Source organism: Anomaloglossus baeobatrachus, chromosome 2, assembly GCF_048569485.1.
Source record: "Anomaloglossus baeobatrachus isolate aAnoBae1 chromosome 2, aAnoBae1.hap1, whole genome shotgun sequence".
NCBI classification, from domain to species: Eukaryota; Metazoa; Chordata; class Amphibia; order Anura; family Aromobatidae; genus Anomaloglossus; species Anomaloglossus baeobatrachus.
The window spans coordinates 427563139-427587449 of NC_134354.1; the positions used below are offsets into that span (position 1 = coordinate 427563139).

At 46.7% G+C, this 24311-nt stretch overlaps 1 protein-coding gene across 3 annotated transcripts in view; it reads right to left on the bottom strand.

The window, feature by feature from the left end:
• Positions 1-24311, bottom strand: part of TUBD1 (tubulin delta 1) — a 67724-nt gene that overhangs the window by 1473 nt on the left and 41940 nt on the right. For 2 of the 3 annotated variants that reach the window (XM_075334162.1, XM_075334163.1), the window contains 4 exons: positions 15310-15541; positions 14992-15156; positions 13788-13922; positions 11822-12005 (listed from right to left, as the gene is read on the bottom strand). In XM_075334162.1, the coding sequence (XP_075190277.1) occupies positions 11822-12005; positions 13788-13922; positions 14992-15156; positions 15310-15541 (716 nt within the window). Of the gene's footprint in view, positions 1-11821; positions 12006-13787; positions 13923-14991; positions 15157-15309; positions 15542-19885; positions 19990-24311 lie in introns of those variants that run through there. The other variant, XM_075334164.1, reaches the window with a different exon arrangement.

Below are 24311 nucleotides of genomic sequence, written 5' to 3' on the forward strand. Positions count from 1 at the left end.
CTGTGACTAGGAGGCTGACACTAAGTAGACATAAAAAAAGTTAGCTCCTCCCTAGCAGTGTACACCCTGAGCCGGAGGCGGATCTATGCCAGTTTAGTGTACAAGCAGTAGTAGGAGAAACCTGAACAAGCATAACTAATCAAGGTAATAACAAGAAACACACAGTATCTTATCTAAACCTATACTGTATATAAAAACATAAATAAGCCGGGGACAGAAGAACGTGTTTCCATAAAGTACCAGTAACATCCGGCAACTAAGAGCAACCCAATATCCAAACAGGGTGGGTGCTGTGTCCCCTAATGAAGACTCCGAGAAAGAGATTTTACGGTGAGTACACAAAAATCCTTCTTTCTCTATCGCTTTCATTGGGGGACACAGGACCATGGGACGTCCAAAAGCAGTCCCTGGGTGGGTACAGGAGTAATCATACAGATTCAAGACATATCCAAAACACTGTAAGAATGCTTGGTGCAAAAGTAAACCGGCTTATCATAGGTGTGCGACAGCCCCTTGCTGTGTCCTGAAAACCCTGGAAAAGGTAAGAAAAGCTCGACTACGCGGCGGCTCTGTAGACTTGCTTGGCTGACGCCTGGCGTCTGATTGTCCAAGATGCCCCAATTGCACAGGTGGAAAGGTTTTTAAACCCCTTGGAGAAAACCTGACTAAACCTGTAGGCCTCTGAAATGGTCGGCCTGATCCAATTCGCAGTGGTAGCCTTGGACGCCAGCATGCCCCTCCTGGGTCCAGTAAACATGACGAATAGGCCGTCCAAGATGCAGAAGGGCGCGGATCTCGAAACGTAACTCCTCCGAGCTCGCACTAGATCCGGTGTAAGCCGAGACCTCTCCAAGGATCGAATGGAGGCTGGACCGAAGGATGGAAGTACAATCACCTCATTCAGATACTACTTCCGGTAGGAAAAAAACTGAGACGGGTGCCGAACAATCTCGTCTTGGTGAAAAAACAAGAAAAAAGTGACCCGCATGAGAGGGCTGACAGAGCAGACCTTCCTCCGATTGAAGTGACTGTCCTCAACCAAGCCACCTTCCCGGATAGGCGTGAGAATGAGGATCGAACGGAACTAATTGACGCGACCCTAGAGCCAGCTGGAGGTCCCATGGTTCTAGCGGGGAACGATCTAGCGGTGCCAGATGGACGACTCCTTGGATGAACGTCCTGACTTGCGGCCGAGATGCAAGATTTTCTCTGGAAAAGAGAGATAGAGCCGACACCTGCCCTTTGAAGGTTGCTGGCGAGAGACTCGCCAGTAAGCCTGACTGTAGGAAGGCCAGTAACACTGGGAGTGACAATCCAATGTAGATGAGTTGATGTTGACCTCACACTCTTGAAAGGAGGCCTTTCCGGTGTGGTAGTAGATGTTTGAAGATGGAGGCTTCTGAGTTCTGACCATGGTCTGTAACCCCTGTGGGATAAAGCCTGCCTGGGCTAGTAGCCATGGTTCCACAGCCATGCGGTCAAATTGAGAACCCCTGAATATTGATGGCAAAGAGGACTTTGTGACAGGAGGTTCAGACGATCTGGAAACCACCATGGGGTGTCTGATGAGCTGCGTGAGTTCTGCAAACAACGCTTGCCTGGGTCAATCCCTGGCAATGAGAGTCACTGGGATGCCCTCTGCTCTGAGTCTCTTGAGGACTCTTGTGACTTGATTGTGAAATCGAGACGCCATCAGGTCCACGTTCGGAATATCTCATCTGAGGCAGATCCATTCGAAAGCCTCTCTGTTGAGGGATCATTCACCTGCCGCCAGACCTTGCTGATATAGTCTGCTGCCCAATTCTCCACGGCGGGGAAAATGATTGCGGACAAAATCTGGAGTGGTGAGGCTATGCCCACTGTAAGATCTTCTTCACCTATGTCATCGCCATGACGCTCCTTGTTCCGCCCAGGTGATCACCGACTGGATTCTGGATGGCGATTCTTGTATGAAGGGCTGAAAAAAATCTGTAGGGCTCGGAGAAAAAAACTCTGATCCCTAAAAAAAAATTGATAGGCAGACGGCTCTCCTGGGAGGACCATCTGTTCGGCCAAGTCAGCTGAAGGAGACGAAGGTGGAAGCGGCAAACGGAACTGCCTCTATTGCCGCCACCATCCAACTGAGGACTCTCCGGCTTGGAGTGACGGAGGATCTGGAAGTCTCTTTGGAGGGACAAGCGTCCTTGGATGGTATCGAACTCCATGCCTAGACAGGTAATCCTGCTGGCCGGGGCCAGAGAGGGCTTCTTCTGATTGATGAGCTAGCCGAGTCGGGACCGGATATCGATGGTGACCTGAACACTTAGGAGACAGTCGTCAAAAAGAAGAACCCCTGATCAACAAGGCGACCAGGTACGGAATCACCAAAAATGATCGTCTGCTATTGCAAGACGCAGGAACATCTGTGCTGTTGGCAAATTAGGTGCGACCTGTATGTCCGACGATAGACCTGCTGAAAAAACTCTATTATGTACCCTGAGTCCAGCATCTCTCCGACCCAGGCATCCGTGATCCAAGTCCGCCAGACGTGATTGGGATGAGACAGGCGCCCCCCCCTCCACCTGGTCTGCACCCGCGCGCAACGACCAAGAGTCATCTTGCGGGGTAGCACTGTGATCCGGACGTCGTCGTCGATGGCTGGCGTGGCTGAGAAACGACAGAAAGGGCATGCGTTGAGGTACGGAATCTTCCTGTTCCTCTGCGGGGACCTGGTTTTCTTGTGCGTGTGGAACCGAAGCTCCCGTGATCTCGTCGATAACCTGATCCAGCCAGTCCCCAAACAAACGGCCTCTTGTAAAGGGGAGGGCTGTAAGTGATATCCTAGAAGCCGCGTCCACATACTAGGCTCTGCGCCAGATCGCCCGACAGATGGTCCCCGTGCTGCTAGCCGCTTTCACTGGGCAGTAAGCTGCTGACAGAGATGCGATGAGTATGTACTCACCCGCTAGAGCAAACTGTGTGCCAGGTTGTGAACTCTGGATTGCTCGATCCCGCGCGAAAAACCGTTGTGGAGGTTATCGGACCCGGACATCATGGATGCTGCCAGCTAGATGGCGGCGAGGGCAGTAGGAGTACCGTGTCTGCCGTCTGAAGAAAAACTGAACGGGCAACTCTCTCGGTGTTTTGATCTGTGGCGTCTCAGAGCGATGCCCCGTGCGGGAGAGATAGTACTGGAAGATGACCGCCGAAAAAAAACAGCAGAGCGACCATAGGCGAGCCTGCCCATTCCTTCTTGAGAGCCTCAGGAAGGGGGAAAAAAAAAATCAAACGACTTACCCTTGTTGAATATCTTGACCGGCTGTCGTCAGTGCTTGTACAGACTTTCAGCAACGACTGGATGGTCACCGAATTGCCTGTGTGCCCGCTTAACCTGTTTTATGGAGACATGAAAGCACTGGGTAAGCCACAGAGTCCGTCTGGAGCTCTAGCGTATGACTTACCGCTTTGGCCGGACTATCCACCCTACCTCTGACATCAGCCCTCTGATCTGGAATCAGCATCGAGGCTGCATCCGACTCTTCTCCTGAAAAAAGGGTCTGCCGGTCTCGGGCACGAGGAACACTCGGGGCCTGGAGATGATGAGATCTCCGGGAGGGCTTGAAAGGAGGCCCAGCAGGTCCCCTTCTGCGCTCCAGTGGTAGGGTCTGGATCAGACTGACTGTTGTCCAGAGCCAGCTGGACCGGGGGAGCATGGCCGGGCGTAGGAAGCGACTGCAACGCCTGCGCGATGGTCCTAGACGCCCTTGAGAGAGAGTCCACAGACTGGGATAGAGGGTCTACCCCTCCGGAAAAGGGAGCGCAGCGGAGCTCGGGTGCTGGCGGTGACATGGGGCGCGGGGGGCATAGCCTGGATTCGGAGGATTTTACCTAGCAGGCTGTGCGTGCATAAAAAAAGCTATAAGGTGCTTAGAAGAAAAACACTAGTGACGCTAGGGGGGAGACAGGAGAAAAGGGGAAAAAAATTAAGGAGATATTGTCTGTTCCTAAGCAGGAGCAGCACTCACCCGGGTCCTGTCTCCCACCAAGGTCCGCAGAGGTCTCAGAAACTGCGGGGGAGCATTGCTGAAGAGAAAAAACAGCCCTTCATTTTTTTTTTTTGCAGTGGGGGGGCTGGCCGGCTTGGGACCGGGCAGGACCTGCAGGGGTCATGCTTGGGAAAAAAACACGCGCACGCACGCAACACTGGGAGGCGGAGGCCTGATGGTCTGAGGTAGGCCGAAGCAGGGGACTAGATTAGTGGGCGGCCCGCCGGGAGCGCAGCGAAGTCTTACCTGCGTTCTGCCGGCGTCGCTGTGATCCTCGGTCCCATCCTGCCTGCTGGAGAGTTGCCGAACTGCTGAGCGCTCCTGCGCTGTGTAACCACGATCCCCTGTGCACGCTGGGGAGGCCTGGTGTTGCTGAGCGCTCCTGCGCTGCAGCTATGATCCTCTCCCTGGATCCTGCATCGTAGGGGACGCTGGGAGGGATGGGGGCGTGCTGCAGCACTGAGCTGGCTGTCTCTGGGCAGAAGTCGAGGGGGGCGTGGCTGGAAAAGCGCGCGCAAACAGTGGGGCGGAGCGCACCGGCCCGAGGTAGGCCCGAAGCCGGGAGCTAAATTAGTGAGCGGCCGCCGGGAGCGCAGCGCTGCTGGAGAAGATCCTACCTGTGTCCTGGCGGCGTCGCTCTGATCCACGGACCCATCCTCTGATGCTGCGGCTGCCGGTGAGTCCAGTCTGCCCCTGGGAGCCACCAGGGGGAAGCGCTGGGGAGCTAGGGAAACGCTGCAGAGTGCTCTTGCGCTGCCTGAAGAACTCCACTGCCTGGGCCCAGGGTAGAAGGAAGAAACGCTGGGGGAGGCCTGGTGCTGTGAGCGCTCCTGTGCTGCAGCCTGCGATTGACATCGGGTCCTGGGTAGCAGAGATCCCTCGTCGCCTCCACCAGAAGCACCCCTTGGGACGGTACCATAGGGGTCGACGGGGAGTGTGTGCCCTTAAACAATTAATGTCGGTCCCCAAGCAGCCCCTGGGGTGGTACCATGGGGCAGGAGGGGGAATAGGGCCTGGTGTCTTGAGCCCTCAGACAACCCTGGGGACGGTACCCCATGGGGGAGGAGAAGGCGAGGGTTCTCTCTGATGCAGGGACTTTAACCCTGCAGAAGAGACAAAAAACCTAGAAGAGATGAGAAGGCTGAGCGGCGCCGTATAGCACGAAAAAAACGGAAAAAAAGGAATAGCCTAGGCTGAGGTTGGCCCACAGAGATATGGGCCCACTTCAGCCTCCTACAACACTAAGCAAAAAACTGGCACAGATCCGCCTCCGGCTCAGGGTGTACACTGCTAGGGAGGAGCTAACTTTTTTTTATGTCTACTTAGTGTCAGCCTCCTAGTCACAGCAGCATACACCCATGGTCCTGTGTCCCCCAATGAAAGCGATAGAGAAAGTATGATTGTGCAAAAAACGCCAGCTGTCAATAAATAAGTAATTTACAATGAATGTCAGTGGAAAGATGTTTAAGCTTTTATGAAACCTCGAGGCTGATCAGGGAGCAGGTGACATCACAGTACCATGCAAGAGGATTCCCTGACAAAGGAACACGAGCAGTTCCGAAATGTGTAACAAGGAGGGGCATTGTTTGGCCTCTGTATGGCACTGTGATGTCACCTGCTCCCTGATCAGCCAATGTGGTTTGCCTCCATCACTAGGGACACCAATGGCTACGGCATTGCACCTCTTCCATACACGGAATAGACCCTTGATAGACCCTTGACACAGGGCCGGCTCCAGGTTTTTGTGGGCCCTGGGCGAAAGAGTCTCAGTGGGCCCCATCCACACATAGACATGCACAGATACATACACATACAGGCATACGTATACATATATATATTTAAAGAGAAATTCACAAAAACACACAAATAGACATAAATCTAGACACAGTCATATACACTGCCAGATAGATACACATCATACACACACACACACACACACACACACACACATTATTTTTATATATTTATCCTGTATATATATTTCTAATATTGGGAAGCCGGCAACAGCCTCATTCACCTCCCGGCTTGTCTAACAGACATGGCCGCACATAGAGCACACTAACACTGCAGTATATACATCACAAGAGAGGCTGGGGACAAACACAATACTGGGGGGAATACATATTACTGAGGAAAGGGGTATACAGCTCTAGAGGAGGGCAGTGACTGAGGTGGGGGGGGGACAGCTGTGAGGTGGGGGGTGACATGCAGCTCTGGGGTGGGGGGGGGACATACAGCACCTGGGTGGAGGGGACATACAACTCTGGGGGTATAGTAGTATGCAGCCCCCATATTGTGTTATGAAGCCCCCATTGTCCTCCATATAGTATTATGTAGCCCCCGTATGCACTATGCAGCCCCCATATAGCACAATGCAGACCCAGATAGCATTAGGCACCCTCATGTAGTACACAGCCCCTAAATACCACAGTGCAGAGCCAGATAGCATTAGGCACCCTCATGTAGTACACAGCACCTATATAACACAGTGCAGAGCCAGATAGCATTAGGTATCCTCTTGTAGTACACAGACCTATATAGTACAGTGCAGACCCAGACAGCACAGTGCAGAGCCAGATAGCATTAGGCACCCTCATGTAGCATACAGCTTGTATATAGCATAACCTGTATATAGCACAGTGCAGAGCCAGATAGCAGTAGGCACCCTCATGTAGCATACAGCTTGTATATAGCATAGCCTGTATATAGCACAGTGCAGAGCCAGATAGCAGTAGGCACCCTCATGTAGAATACAGTGATTAATACTCAGTGGCGTAACTAGAGTTTGATGGGCCCTGGTGCAAAATTTGGACCGGGGCCCCCCTCCACGTACACCGACACTTAGGGTGCGGGATAATGACACTGACACTCGGGGTACAGGATAATGATGCTGACACTTGGCTCTTACCCTCAGCACCCAGGTTTCCCATGATCTGAAATCCCTCTATCAGTACCCAGCTTTCTCATGTTCTGATATCCATCTTTCCCTCAGCACCCAGCTTTCCCATAACAGAGTAAAGCTGGGTGCTGAGAGATGTATAGCAGAGCATGGGAAAGCTGGGTGCTGAGAGATGTATAGCAGAGCATGGGAAAGCTGGGTGCTGAGAGATGTATAGCAGAGCATGGGAAAGCTGGGTGCTGAGGGAAAGAGCCTTTTTCCCTCAGCACAAAACATTCCCATCCCATACTTGTATCTTTGTCCTCCTTATATATAGATCTCCAAATACTATAATGGCCGCCACATAGCCTTCCGTATAATATAAAGGGTCCCACATAACCCGTCATATATTATAGTGCACCCCCATAGTTCTCCATGTATTATAATTCACCCCATAGTACTCCATATATTATACTGCACCACAGTCCTCCATGCTTTATAACGCACACCCATGTGTGTCCATGTGCAAGGTAGCCTCCATATTTCTCCATTTATTATAATGTAGCCCCCATAGTGCTATATGTATTATAATGTAGCGCCATAAATCATCATATTGTATTATGCAGCCCCATACTCCTCCATGTATAATGCACCCCTAGTCCATGTATAAGGTGTCCTTCATGTTTATTATGCAGTCCCATAGACCTCCATGTATCATGGAGCCAGGCCCCTCCAGGCCTCCCTGTGTCATGCAGCCAGCAAAATAAAAAACAAGTACCTCTCTTCTCCTTCCGACCCCTGCAACCGCGGTAGTTACGCCCCTGCCCCCATATGTCACACACCCTGCACCCCCATATCACACACACTACACCCCCATATCTCACACCGTGCTCCCCATACAGCCTGCACCCCCCATATCCCACACACACACACACACACACACACACACACACACACACTGCTTCCCATACAGCCTGCACCCCCCAGATCTCACACACTACACCCCCATATGTCACATACCCTGCTCCCCATACAGCCTGCACCCCCCATATCCCACACACTACACCCCCATATGTCGCATACCCTGCTCCCCATACAGCCTGCACCCCCATATCACACACACTACACCCCCATATCTCACACACCCTGCTTCCCATACAGCCTACACCCCCATATCTCTCACACCCTGCTTCCCATACAGCCTGCACCCCCCATATCACACACACACACACTGCTCCCCATACGGCCTGCACCCCCCATATCCCACACACACACACACACACACACACACACACTGCTTCCCATACAGCCTGCACCCCCCAGATCTCACACACTACACCCCCATATGTCACATACCCTGCTTCCCATACAGCCTGCACCCCCCATATCACACACACACACACACTGCTCCCCATACAGCCTGCACCCCCCATATCCCACACACTACACCCCCATATGTCGCATACCCTGCTCCCCATACAGCCTGCACCCCCATATCACATACACTACACCCCCATATCTCACACACCCTGCTTCCCATACAGCCTACACCCCCATATCTCTCACACCCTGCTTCCCATACAGCCTGCACCCCCCATATCACACACAATACACCCCCATATCTCACACACCCTGCTCACATATCTCACCCTGCCTGTACCCCAACTTACCCCTCTCAAACACTCTGCACCCCTTCACATGCTTCTGTCACAGTCTGTACCCCTCATATGCCCCTCACCCTGCAGCCCCCCTCACCCTCATGTCCCCTCTTTTCTTATTACCAGTCATCATGTGTCCAAATCTCCTTCAGGATTCAGTTCTCTTGCTTTCTGCCGGCCTCCTGTGTCTCCTCCCACACAGTCACATGGGCGTGACATCATCGCAGGTCCTGCAGGATGGATTCCGTCTGCTGTGCAGGTCAGGACTAGCACTCCTGCAGCTCAGACACGGCTGGTGGCCTCTCCAGGTCAGGGGCCCCTCTACTGACACTGGGCTCCCCTGACTCACAGTTCGGCCACTACACAGCAGCACTACACATAGACGCAGAGCCGGCTGCCGGGCCCCTATGTGTAGTGCCGCTGTGTAGTGGCCGGCCTGTGAGTCAGGGGAGCCCAGTGTCAGTAGAGGGGCGGCTCACTTCTCCTCGTTCCCCCGCTGATCCGGTCTCCTCGGCGCATCGTCCATTGCTGTCGCTCGCTCTGACCTCTCAGCAGGCGCGCAGTGATGACGTCACCGCGGTCCTCTGCAGAGCTGTCAGAAGAACGCCGACAGTCACAGCGGGGAGAATGATAAGAGAGCGCGCCGCTCACTCTCTCATCATTGCTCTCAATTCTATCGGCACCTGCGATGCCGATGCAATTGAAAGCTCGATCCTCGGCGGGGGGGCGGTGACAGCGCGGCCACCGGGCCCCCCTGAGTAGCGGTGCGCCACTCCTGCCACCGCGAGTGGGCCCCCCCGGCAGCTCAGGGCCCCGGCATTTGACCGGGTTTGCCGGGTGCTGGCGCCGGCCCTGCCTTGACAGATAACTCAGCTCTGTCCCCGAGGCATCACCTCTTCTGCAGGGACCTGTGCTTCTCCAGCAGACAATATCTTTTCATGTTGGAAGCACTCTTTCTCACCCTGAGGCTTTTTTCTGATCCACTGTTAATTGTGTGGTGAGTTGTATCAGTATATTCAATAGATTTTTTGACACATTGTACTATAGATCATGTCAGCACTTAGTAGTCTGTACTGTCTTTTGCCTGGAGGTGGTTATTTCTGCAATATACTTATTTATCATGTATTTATTTATACACATACACAACTCAGAACACTGGGACTCATTCTGTAAGTGCTAATTGTTTTGTATGCCTTATTGTCAGCATCCATACAATGTTGTATTGAGCTTTGGATTATTAGTCTGTATGGCAAATGTGCCTAACAGCTCAGTACAGAGGAGTGCGAAGACATCATTACTCTGCGCGCCTGTGTCCTGAGCTGTCAGAGCGGCAGAACAGTGGATAGTGGAGCAGTGGGGGAAACAAGGAGAAGTATGTATTAATCACGGTGTCCAGACGACTATGGGGCTGCATTAAACGATATGGGGCTGCATAATATTGCCATATAGGGGCTGCGTGGTGCTGCCACATGGGGGCTGCGTGGTGCTGCCACATAAGGGCTGCCTGGTGCTGCCACATGGGGGCTGCGTGGTGCTGCCACATGGGGGCTGCGTGGTGCTGCCACATGGAGGCTGCATAATACTATATGGAGGAATATGAGGCTGCATTATATTATGTGGAGCAATCTGGGGTGCATTATATTATATGGAGGAATATTTGGTGCATTATTCTATATGGAGGGCTATGGGGGCTGCATAATACTATGGAGGACTATGCGGGTGCATTATATGGAGTAATATTAGGCTGCATTACATTATGTGGAGCAATACGGGTACATTATGTTATATGGAGGAATGTAGGGGCTGCATACTTCTTTCTATACCACCCAGACCCGTATGTCCCCTCCACCACAATACTATATACCCCCCAGAGCTCTATGTCCCTTCCACCCCAGTGCTGTATACCCCTCAGAGCTGTATCCCCCCCTCTAGAGCTGTATGCCCCCCATTGCTGTATACCCCTTTCCTCAGTAATATGTATGGCCCCCAGTAATGTGTATGTCCCCAGCCTCTCCTGTGATGTATATACAGCAGTGTATGATGTGTATCTATGTATGTCAGTGTATATGACTGTGTATGGATTTGTCTGTTTATATGTATTTTTCTGAATTTCTCTTTAAATATGTACGCATGCCTGTATGAGTGCGTATCTGTATGTGCGTGTCTGTGTGTAAATGAGGCCCACTGAGACTTTTTCGCCTGGGGCCCACAAAAACCTGGAGCCGGCCCTGGCTTTACCTGTACTGGTTATCAAAAATAAGGGAGCCTCCGTGTCATTTTTTATTTATTTTGTTCACAGCAGCGTACATGAGGAAAAGATTGTTGATTGGCTGTGCTGCAGCCTTTAAACAAAACTCTATTAACATACAAACAGCACGGAAACTCCGACACAGACTTTTTTTTTTTTAAAAAAAGTCTATATTGAAGTTCGAGCACCAGGTGTCCAGTGTGAGCCCCAAACTATACAGCTCAGGTTCATTCATCCCTCATTGCAAGAAACCACCACGTTGTTACATTATAACACGGTTATGTTAATTGCATGGCCATGATATTTGGGTAAATATATGAAAAGTATATTTTGTGTGTTTGGGCTAATATGTGAAGGTTATTTAACTCCATAATGTACTACAATGATAAGCAGGCACAGTATTATTTAAGCATTATAGGATATATTATATATGGGCGGCACGGTGGCTCAGTGGTTAGCACTGCAGTCTTGCAGCGCTGGGGTCCTGGGTTCAAATCCTACCAAGGACACCATCTGCAAGGAGTTTGTATGTTCTCCCCGTGTTTGCGTGGGTTTCCTCATGGTTCTCCGGTTTCCTCCCACAATCCAAAGACATACAGTTAGGGACTTTAGATTGTGGGCCCCAATGGGGACAGTGTTGCCAATGTATGTAAAGCGCTGTGGAATTAATAGCGCTATATAAATGAATAAAATTATTATTATTATTATATGGGTAGAGAACATTTTCAGATTAAAGCTGGTGATACCCATTAGATGTACCCACCGATTTTGAGATGCCCATAAGCTAATCTAACATATATGGGAGCCTACAGACTTCAAATGCTAGGAGAGCTAAGAATAGGCCAGATGAATTTTTACTGCCAAATCCTTTTGTTCTTGGGGGGCTAAACTTTGGCTAGAGGTGTCTGACAGCTGCTTTCTCCCCTCCTACTTAGACAGCCAGGCTGTTCTGCTGAGTGTGCATGTGTTCTCACATAAAAAGAGGAAAAATAAAGAAACATGAGGTTCTTACTTTGAAGCAAACATGTTCCACGCTTTTCCAACAATGTTGTCTAAAGGCTTCAAGAGGCCTTGACTATTGCTCATTAAAGTGGCAGACTTCTCATATTTGTTAAAAGCTCTTGGAGTTTTCCAAATACTAAACGCATCATCGGGTGTCAACCAAGAAGTATATAACGCTGGATCTCTGAAGCCCTCTGCAATGAAGTCATACAGAAAAAAATTATCAGAGAACATAACTTGTGATCCCTAAGGCTTTGTTCACATGCAGCGTTTCTGCTGTGTTTTTTTATGCAGCCAACATTTGCTCTCTTGGCAATAAAAAACTGTGTCAAAAACACACGTTTTTAAGCATTTTTGATGTATTTTTACACAGCTTTTTGAGTGTGGATTACATGTGTTCTTTGTTTAATGTACATGTTTAAAAAAATTAATTTGTTTTTCATGAAAAAAAAACTGCAAAAACATTTGCGATTTTTTTTACAGTGTTCTTTCACTTTGGCATTGCTTTCAGTAACTGAAAACGCTGCACAATGCTGCGAGAATTGACGTCTTGCAAATTTATAAATGCTGCTGCTCCTACAGTTAATCAGGACATTAAAAAAGTATAAACAAGCGAGTGCATGATGGTTCTGAAATCTCAGCTTTCGCTGGTACTGTAAAAAGGAGCTATTTTATTTGCACAACAAAATGCTGCAAAAAATAAATAAATAAAGCATGTGAACACAGCCTTACAATGAGGGACTGCTACATCTTCACTAGTGTTACATTACAATATGCTGTAGTCAGCAGGAAGTCATGTTGCAATGTTTTATGGCATGCAAATATTAAATTATGAGCAGAGAATAGTACTAAGCCTTTTAGGGCACAGCTACTTTGAGCCTCAAGGACAAAGGAACTTTTTTTTCCAGAAAGCTTGTTTGTTTTTTGTTTTTTATAAACAAGTTGTATTTTGTAATGCCAGCACTATTCTTTTTCTTATTCATCCTGCTATATACCCCCATCCTGCTATATACCCCCATCCTGCTATATGGCCTGCATCCCGTGGCACACAAAAAATAAACGTTTATACTCACCTTTCCTCACTTCCTGCAGCATCACTCCTCCTCAGTCAGTGCTGGCCGCAGGGCCGCTGAGTGGAGCCGGCTACGATCCCTGCAGCATCGCGATGTCCTCTTGTCTGTGCCAGCCGCGGCTGTGTGTGGACACGTGAGCACAGCGATGACGTCATCGCTGTGCGCACCGCTAGTCTCCACACACAGCAGCTGCCAGCACAGACAGGAGGACATTGCGATGCTGCAGGGATCGTGGCCGGTGAGTATACTGATTCACTGCACCCCGCGCTGATGATGATGCGCAGGGAGCAGTGAATACAGCCGCACACATGATCACTCCAGGCTGTAGTTGCCAGGGGTGATCATGCGGGCCGGCTGTTTAGTATGCGCGCATCCCCCACCCATCATCCCACCCACCTGTCAGCGCCGGCTTCAGCACTGAGAGATGATGGGCGGGAGGATGGGCGTGTATATGTAATGAACGGGCCCACGTGGTCACGGCAGGCGCTGCTACAGCCTGCTCGTGCCCCCGATGACCCGCGCCACCGCAGCACCCTCATTCCCCGCAGACATGCCCCACATTCAGACTATAAGACGCACCCCTCACTTCTCCCTAACATTAGGGGGGAAAAAGTGCGTCTTATAGTCCGAAAAATACGGTAGGTGATTGATCTAGGTGACTTCATTAACTGCAGTCTTTTTTCTTAGTAAATCTATTCATATCACTAGGGTTTGTTTTCTGATTGCTTTCTCTACTTGTATAGAGCATGTGTATGTCTCATTTTTCTCTATTTTTGTCTCGTATCAGCTCATCAGTTTTTTACCTAATAAATATGACATATCTTGGTATTATGCTTGCTTTTACTCCTTCTAGATCCCTGTACGTGCATAGTACTGTGTAATACTGTGTAATCCATGGCTCACCAGGAGAAGCTCCATCTATGTCTTTTCCACGGAATATAGCAAGGTTCGCTACAGATTTATTGAACTGCAGGCCAGCTGTCAAAGAATTTCTTCCTGTGGCTTCCTGAGACGGGAGTTGAACTTGCCAATTGATGCCTATGGATAAAAATGATAACTCCTAGAGTAAACCAATAATTATGTAACTTATGGTTTATATATCTGTGAATAATTGAAAGTTTTGGGTGTTGTGCCTGGCTACCACTGCACACTTGAGCAGAGCTTGACCCTGTACTCGACCCTGTCAGCACTTGGTATCTTTAGCAGAGAAGATATCCTATTAGCTGACTTATTGAAAGTCAATGACCTCTTCGGCAATGTTCGTCTATAGACCATGTATGACTACATGCTTGGTTTTAACAGCCTGAAATCCATGGCTGTGTCTATAATGTCTGTACCCATGGATAAGACTGAATTGTCAACACTTTCCTGACCATGCAGAAATAAATGGATGACATTTCTATAGACACTTCTGCAATGAAGTAAGCGGTTCCGATGACGTTCCAAGCACACACACCTGTTATTGCATTGTGCACGAGTCCTATCGTAATGAAAAAGCCACATCTGCCGATCGTGCAGAATCCTTGGAAAGTTTGGGAGGGGGGTCGAAACTTCATCAGCAATGGTCACTTCTGGGTGATACCAAACAACCTCTTTAATTTCAAAATATAGTAATTGATATTTAATCTGTTTGGATAGAAAATGTAATTTCAACACTTTTCCTTACTGACCCTGAACGCTTTGCTGAGGACGCACGTCTGAGGTTCCTTTTACACACACATATACATATGCAACAGTTGATTATTTTTGTTTCCAAAGGGCTTAAATTCTAACCAGAAAGCTTAAAATGGCCCAAAACAGATGAAAGAGTATTAAGTGCCAACTACACGTCTAGCTGAGGACACAGATTCTGAGAAGTGTCTGTTTTAGTAGGGGAGTTGCTGTCAAATATTTTGGTGGAGTTTGGATTGTGGGTGCTGCAACCACAATATATGCCAGTAAAGATGCTTCTTTACTGTATGTGGAAGGAGTATTTTTTCCACTGAAGTAGCCAAAGTCACCAAAGGAATATCCAACATAAATAAACCCACGACGCTTACAAGAACACACATTCAAGCTGCATAGTTATCTGTATTTATTTTAAGCTCCACTAAATGACTGCTCGCACCTTCTTCCATTTTTGCATTAGCAATGAGCATTTGTCTCAGATATTTGAGGAGACCATGCCAAGTAAATGTGCTATACGCCAGGGAGTGTTCAGACATTTGAGGAATGTTACGAAGACCTAACATCTTGAATTCCGGGTGTGGAACCAGGCTCTCCATTAGTTCCCCTGGGAAGGAATGGGAAAAAGCGTGTATTAGCAAATCTGACGAAAACAAGTATAGTATGCATTACTTTAAAGGGTTATTATAATGTTTCCAGTTTATTGGAATGTCAGATTAGGGAATTGAATCGGTGGCACATAATATACTGATTGACATACCCAGAGGATTTCTACTGTAGTGTGAGGCACCATCTGCTGTGTATACAGGCTGGAATACACTGCCAAGCTGGTGTGCAATGACTTTATTGACATCCCGAAAGGATATCTGCTTGATGTTCATCCGCTGAGAGCAGACCTTGTGGATAATGTCATTCTCATGAACCAAAAGAGCATCAGAGGACTGGTAGAGGTGAGAGAGCGTTAAAATGGAATTGTAATTCTGAACAATGACCTAGGAGTGAAGAGGAGACTGGTTAAACATATGTATAATAAATAAGTATTCACCAATAAAAAATAACAGCAGTGGGAATTCATTCTTCAACTAGGAATAGTATTTTGTGAAGTTAAAGGGCACCCCAAATCCAAACACCAGGGCCCTCTTGTACACGCAAGTGTCAATGAAGAGGCGTGGTGAAGTAAGAGGCACCTGACTCATTAGGAGCCACCCACCACTTAATGAATCAGGCGCATTTTACAGGTGGCGTGCGAGCTGGTTAAAACTGGTGTGCAACCACATCTTGGACCAAAATCTGTGACTTTAAGAAGTTTTATTACCCTGTCCATGCGACGCCCATATTGGAGTTGTCTGAGACTGAATATTGTAACTTATTAAGGTGTTTTATGCCAAAATTCAGGTGTAATTACTTTGCATTTTAATTCCTCACTTTTTAAGATATTAGTTTACAGTGAGTGCTTGAGAAGACTCATGGTTTACATTGCAGTCTAATCCTGCTAAACTCATGACTAAAGCGGGCTTTACACGCTACGATATATCTAACGAGATTTCGGCGGGGTCACGTCGTAAGTGACACACATCCGGCATCGTTAGTGATATCGTAGCGTGTGACAGCTACGTGCGACGGTGAACAAGCAGAAATACTCACCTTCTTGTTCATCGTTGACACGTCGCTCATTTTAAAAAAAATCGAACGTCCGGTTGTTCATTGTTCCCGAGGCAGCACATATCGCTCCGTGTGACACCCCGGGAACGATGAACTGCAGCTTACCTGCGGCCGCCGGCAAAGCTGAAGGAAGGAGGTGGGCGGGATGTTTACGCTTATCTCCGCTTCTATTGGCCGGCCGCTGTGTGACGTTGCTGTGACGCCGAACGTCCCTCCCCCTTCATGAAGTGGATGTTCGCCGCCCACAGCGAGGTCGTTTGGAAGGTAAGTACGTGTGACGGGGGGTTACAGAATTGTGCGATACGGGCAAGAAATTGCCCGTGCCGCACAAACGATGGGGGCGGGTGCGATCGCAAATGCAATCGCACGAGAAATCGACACATGTAAAGCAGCCTTTAGTCTAGAATCACACCTCATTTGGAGCCTCCATCATAACATTATTAGGAGGCAATTTGCTGGTTCTACCACTTTTATACCGCAATCACACATGTGTGTCACGGTGATGTCAGTATGTACAGTGATTAAAGCACCCATGACTGCCTCCTTACAAAAATATGAAAGCCTCAAAAGGCATAAATGAGGGTCTCATGTCTGGAAACCTAAGGCCGGTCTGTGAATAATGTTACGTGATACATGGATGTGTGAAAGAGGCTTAGCTGGAAAAAAAGTACAATATGCTTCACTATTTTTTCCAGTAAAATGACCGTCTCCTGAATAGAGTTAAAGGGAATCTGTTAGCAGGTTTTGCTACCTCATCTGAGAGCAGCATAGTGTATACAAAGAGGCCCTGAATCCAACAATGTATCACTTAGATTACTGGCTGCAGCCGTTCTGACACAATCAGAATTTTTAGATTTAGCCATGTAGCAGAGCTGAGAGAGCTGAGAGAGCTGTCCTGCCCACACCAGGCTCTCTATAGAGATTGTACATAGGCAGTGAGGTGTCAATCAGAGGAGGGGGTGAGCCGGACTGCCATGCACGTGACATTGTAGTCTGAGGAATGAGAAGTCCTGCTGGTTATACAAACATAGCAAATAAACAACAGATGGACCTTGACAAGACAGGCATCCCTAAATTCTATGTGTTAACCCTTGCAGCATGCGGTCTTCAGTTTACATAGCAAAAACCTGCTGACAGATTCCCTTTAATGGTGTCCATCTGATGCGATTTGTGTCTATCACAGAACAGTTTCTTGCAGGAGTCTCATTTTTGAGTTTCTACAATGCAACAGAAACACAGAGCAGCAAACATCAATATGATACAAACCTATATACATATAATGGATGTCTGTGATGAATGGCAAACATGGTTTGATTGTTTTTTACTAGTCTGCATGATAAGTATAACCTACAATATTTTATCCTTTCTTTTTTTCCCCTTTCACTATACTAAGGTATAATTGTTAGATGGAGGGCAAAAAGACAATATCTGGAAATGCTGAGGAATTGGAACAAACTATATTGGACAGTTGTGTAGCTCTTTATATACAGAGAACCGGCATTAGACTTAGGTGGTATAAGAGCTACTCGTTTTTTTATTACTAGTAGTGTACAGCATAAAAAGTTTTCTAATGCCGCGTCACACGGTACAATAGATCGGGTGATATGTCGTCGGGGTCACGTCGTTAGTGACGCACATCCGGCATCGTCAGAGATATCGTACCTTGTGACACCTCAGAACGACTGTGACGAGCAACAATACTCACCTTATCGTTGCTCGTTGACACGTCATTCATTTTCAAAATGTCGGTCCTCCTTCTGTGCTCCGGTTCTTCATTGTTCCCGTGGCAGCACACATCGCTCCGTGTGACAAACCCGGGAACGACAAACACAGCTTACCTGCGTCCTCCGGCAATGCGGAAGGAAGGAGGTGGGCGGGATGTTTACGACCCGCTCATCTCCGTTTCTATTGTCCGGCTGCCGTGTGACGTCGCTGTGACGCCGGACGTCCCTCCCCCTTCATGAAGTGAATGTTCGCCACCCACAGTGAAGTTGTTAGGGAGGTAAGTATGTGTGACAGGGGGTTAACGACTTTGTGCGCCACAGGCAACTAATTGCCCGTGACGCACAAACGCCGGAGGCGGGTACGATCACTCGCGCAATCGCACGATAGATCGTACCGTGTGACGCCGGCATAAGAGAGGATAAGCCCTCTAAGAAAAGCATTTTTTTTTTAAATGTGCCACCATAGTAGTTTCTTAATGAGCCTGACTGGACAGCCCAAACCCTGTATTGTCTGTTAGACTGGAGCCCTATATGCTTTTCTGTCAGCAAAAAAATTATCATAGTTCTCTACATTTTATGACATAACGATACCATTTTTGTCTCTCACCTGCTACAATACACACATTCACACACTGCAAGTATTGTTCACAAAACCGTTTTACCACATACAGGTATTAAATGGAATCTTTCGGCAGGTTTTTGGCTCCCCCATCTGAGAGCAGCATGATGTAGGCAAAGAGAGCATGATTCCAGCGATATGTCATTTAGTTTGCTAGGTGAGGCAGTTGTAACTCAGAGTTCTTGGATGTAGCAGAGCTAAGTAAGCTAACCCTGGCCACACCACAGATTTCTGTGTACATTGTCTATTGACAGTAAGCTGCTTATCAGAGGAGTTGTGCTGAAGACTAGAGATGACTAAACCCGTGGAAGTTCGGTTTGGCAAGTGCAGCCAGACTTTTGGAAAAGTTCGGTTTGCGGCCCGGCTTGACATGAATCCCAATTGAAGTCACTAATTGGGCAGTTCTTGTCTCTGCCCACGTGCAGCCAGCCATAAACAGATCACTTCCTGGGGCGGGTGGTTTTTAGTGCACACTACATCCCATCACGCTCTTGTTAGCTCCAGTGTGAGCCGATCAAACACTCCAAGTGACTCAGACTGGGCTGAGCACCGAGCGTATCTGAGCACAGCGATGCTCGCACATGTGGTTTGCATACATAGAGCACTCGATCTACACACGAAACTCTGTTGTGTTTTGTTTTTTTAAAGTCTGTGTTCTCATCTCTACTGAAGAGCCCTGCAGTCTGAGCAGTGATAATCACCTGGTGATAAAACCTTTATTGTAAGTAAACAGCAGCACACAGCCTAACAAGTGACACATTGCTGCAATCTGTTTCAGTGCTTATCTCCTGCTGTTTTCAGATTACACAGCAAAAACCTGCTGACAGATTCTTTACAAAAAATAAAACAAACAAACGAAATATGAAACTGTAGTGAAGTGACGTAGCTGGGGATAGGTGTTGGCTGACATACAAAGAACAGATACAAGTCCTAACTGAAGGAAATTGTGATCCAGAGAAAAATGACAAAATTTCTGGGAATGGCCCGACAGGCAATTATAGAAGGGGGAACAGGTACAGACACACATTCACACCAGACTAAACGATTGTGTATTGATCACGCTGCCAGAGTCTCCAAGGTGTCTACTAGAGAGGTCCAGCCATATCTTTAGTGAAAATAGGACTGGGATCTGGTTAGGAGGATAGTGGCTGTTATACCCTCATTAATCAAACAATTATAGCATTATTGGTATATTGACATACCACACATCACAATGCTAGAGAATCACATAAGAGTAAGTTTAGGGCAAAAAAGCAACTCGTGGCCTTCAAACATTAACCCCTTTCCCACAGTATGAATTTTCATTTTTGTGCTTTTGATTTTTCTCTCACCTAGGAACCATAATTTTCATTTATTGTTCAATCAGCATGAGGGCTTTTATTTTGGAGAGGAAGCGTAGTTTCAAATAACCCCATTGATTTCACCATATATTGTACTGAAAAATAGGAAAAAAAATGAATGTTGGGTGCAATAAAAAAATACTCAATTCGTTTTCATTTTTTTTTCTTTTTTACAGTATTAACTCTGTGTAAAAATTACCTAACAATGATCTTTTTATTTGGTGAAGAAAAAAAAATGCCTAAAAAAAGTTGTAACTTTGTTTTATAGTTTCTTCAATGGACTTGTTTTTGACATGGCAAACTGAAGTTTTTGTTTAGGCCATTTTATGATTTATTCAATGCTTTGATAGATTTGTTTTCCATTTCTTGTTGAAGCTGCAGCATCTAAAAAATGGAAACTTTGGGGTTTCAATTTTTTTCCTTCATATCATTTATCCTATGGGAAAAATAATTGTATATGTTGATAGGACTATTGTATGCAACAAGACAATCTGCTTTTTATTTATTTAGTCCTAAATGAGAAAAAGTAGCATGATTCAAATTTTTTAAAAAACTTTTCACTACATTTTATTCCACATAGAGGACTTAGCTTGTACTACATACTGCAATAGTTTGGTATTACACTATATAATGAAAATCAGTCTTGTATGAAACCCAGGATGCGATGGAGGCGACATTGATTATAATAACCTATTGTCGCACTGATCACATTCAGGAGAAACTGATGGGCACCCGAAGAAATGTCATACTCTATCTGCACCACGTAAATACCACTGTTGGAGATGGATGACAGTTAAATGGTTAAACAGTAGCGATCTGAGCTAGCTCTGAATGCTGCTGCTAGCAGCAGGTACCAGCCAGCGTTAGCCCTGTGTGGATCAGGCTCAGCTCCCGAGCCAACTCCAAACACCTGCACCCTACACAGAACGTATCAGTATGTCTTTTTTTGGAAAGGTATTTAAGATCACCAATATCCTACTGCCAGTTGAAACTAATTATAGTCTCTGTGGGTTTTAAAAAAAATCCAGCAGCGGTCTATGTTAGCTGTCAGTCTGTGGTAACTTGACATGATCATTAATTGTAATGTAATAACTTCACATTGTGAACTTATGTTGGCCAGGGTAAAACACAAGCTATATGTGGAAAAATTATATGACTGAAACTGGATTTCATACCTATGAATACAGTTTTCTGCACAGACTTTTACAATTCATATCAATAGATCAGGCAAGTAACTGAAACAAATCTACTACATATTTGAATGTTTTGTACTTATCCTAAAATCTCTCTCGTTGGAAAATTAGGTGAACACAGGACCGAGAATATATGCCCTGCCACTAGAAGGCTTGACAATAGGTGAAAACAAAACAAAAAACATATATTGGCTCCACCTGGTGGGCTATAACCTCTGCCAAAAAATAGGAGAAACCCCCTCCCCACCGCAAGAGAAAACAACAGGAATAATTATGTAACAAATAAGAAGAAACCAAAGAGGACCCGAACCAGAAGCGGAAGAATTACATTGCCCACAGACAACCAGAACTGAGCACCGTACAACAGCATCAAGAATAGGGTGGGAGTTGGGTTCCAGCCAAAGTATATGAGAAAGGGAATCTACTAGAAGAACAAATATCCAGTTTTCTCGTTAACAGCATTGGGTGACACAGGACCATGGAACATTCTAGAGTCGGAAAAAAATAGCTGACCATACAGACCATCTAGCAAACAGTGACCTGCAGTCCTTTAAGCTTCAGGGTGACATTGGCAGAAGCTATAGAATGTATCTTGTATAATGTTATGAAGATGTGAATAGAAGCCAAAGTAGCAGTCTTTCAGATTTGATGCTCACCCTTTTGGAATGAGTGGTAGTCCAAAATGAGATATTTATCCTTGGCCTTGCATGCTTCCACAACTACCAACCTGGTCCATTGGAAATGGTTCTCTAGGAAGCTGACAGGGCCTTGCGTTGCCCATCATGCGATCACAAAAATAAGAATTGGAATGCCAGAAGGCTGCCTTAGCAAAAAGGTAGTTTGACCGGATCCAGACTGTGGAGAGAACAATCTAGGGATGATCAAAATGTCTGTAAGGAGGAACTCAATAAGCCACCCCCGAAAGGAAATTCTTAACTTGTTTGAGAAAACCCAGTGTACACTCGAAAAGCATGGAAAGGGCAGAGAATACCTGCCCCTCAAAAAGGCGAGGTTGAGTCATACATCAGACCAGACTAAAGAAAAGAAAGTATCCTAGGAATGTGTTTGCACCAGGGAAAGTAGGACTACCAAGTACGGTGGTAAATGTTGGCAGATTTATGCTTGCAAACTTTCAGCATTGTCTATACAACCACAGTCAGAATCATTTTTGGATTCCAGAATTTTGTCTTCAACAATAACACCGGTAAAGGAATAGTTGTTGTAAAATAATCTAATAATTTTGTGGTGAGAAAGAAGGGTCTACAGTACATGAAACCAAACAGATAAAGACAGAGTAACATGCCCAGTGAGGCCAGTTGGGCGCCATAACTAGAAAGCTCTTTGCCTTGGCCCGCAGGAGAAAGTGGGTTAGAAGTGGAAGAGGAGGGGAGAGATAGAGCAAAGAGACGTCTGTTCAAAGAGTGACCATAGCATCCACTTTGAAGGCCCTCAAGCATTGGGACTTAGCAACATACGTTGAGACATTGTGATAGAGATGGGACATAAAGTGGTTTACACTGGGGGCGACCCGGCAAAGGGAGATGTGATTGAAGACCTCTGGGTGGACAGCCCATTTTACCAGATCCAGGGTTTCTCAGCTAAGAAAGACCACAACAGAAATGTAGACCACAAAGAGCTCTGGAATGTGAAGCTCCACCTAGTTAACAATCTTGGCAGTTTATCTCATGTTCAAGGTGTTCTTGTTGACACCCTGATGATTAAGGTAGGCAACTGAAGTTGAATTGTCTGTCTGCACATGAGCTTGCCATCCCTGAATGAGAGCCTAAAAAATGGCTTTAGCTTCTAGAAGGTTGATTTGGAGGCAGGATTCTGCCTTAGGCCATAGACTCTGTGTGGTGTGATGATTGGGCATTACTCTCAAGCCCCAGAGACTGGCATTGGTTGTTACCACTTGCCATTGGAAAGGAAGGAAGGAAGGAAGGATCTGCCAGAAAGTAGAGCATTGCACAAATGGGGAGATGGATGTGATGATCCAAGGAGTCCACTGAATTGCTCCAGAGACAGAGTGAAATGTTGTAATGAATGGGTATGAATTTGAGTGAAAAGTACTGCCTTAAAGACTAAGATTATCTTGGCCAGAGCACTTATATAAAAATAAATTAAAAAAATAAATACGTAATTACTTACCGGTAATGTGTTTTTTTTCAGAAGCCATGACAGCACTACAGAGAGGGGATCTGCCCTTGAAGGACATGAAACCTACAGAATAAAAGGGCAGTACCACTCCCACGCATCAGTTGGATTACAGAGCATGAGAGGACCTCCAGGTAGACATTGTTAACTTAAACCTTCACCAAACACCAAATTTAAAAGTATACACACAGTATCCATTATTCTATATATACATATATTTTTTTTTTTAGAAAAACACCCCACAACGTGAAGGGAGGGAATATTCTGGTGCGGTCATGGGTTCTGAAAAAACACATTACCAGTAAGTGATTACGCGTTTTTCCTATCACCCATGACAGCACCACAGAGAGAATTACAAAGAACAAGGATTTTTTTTTTTAGGGAGGGGCCACAGCCTCTAGAACCGTTCTACCAAAGGTGAGATCAGAAGAGGAAGACTGCTCTAACCGGTAGTGTTTATGAAAAATAGAGGGTGAAGACCATGTTGCCACCTTACTGTTCAATGGATACATCAGACTCTCTGTTCAGGAGGTTGCCACGGCTCTTGCGGAGTGATCTTTTTACCCCTCAGGATCCGTCTTGCCTGTTGCAGCATAGGCTAAACTAATGGCCCTGCTAATACACCTGGCCATTGTAGATCTAGAAGCCCTATGTCCCTTCCTCTGGCCCTGAAAGGTGATGAATAAAGATCTATCTATTCTCCAGGACTCTGTGGCCTTTAAGTATTTTATCAGGCACCTCCTGACATTTAAAGCATGTAGCTTCTCCTCTTTCTGATTTTTGGAGTTGTTAAAAAAGAACGGAAGAAACACATCTGAAATCTATGAAACTTTGATGCAACCTTTGGAAGATATTCTGCATATGTCTTCAAGATCACTCTATCATCCAAAATCTGAGAAAAAGGGGATCTACCAATACGGCCTGAACATCACTTATCCTACGGGCTAATGTTAATGAGACCAGATGAATGGACTTGAGTGAAAAGCAGCTCAAATGATCACCGTCACATTGGGCTCAAGGGAGGTTTGGCTAGGGCCTATAGTACCAGATTTATATTTCACAGGGCACCC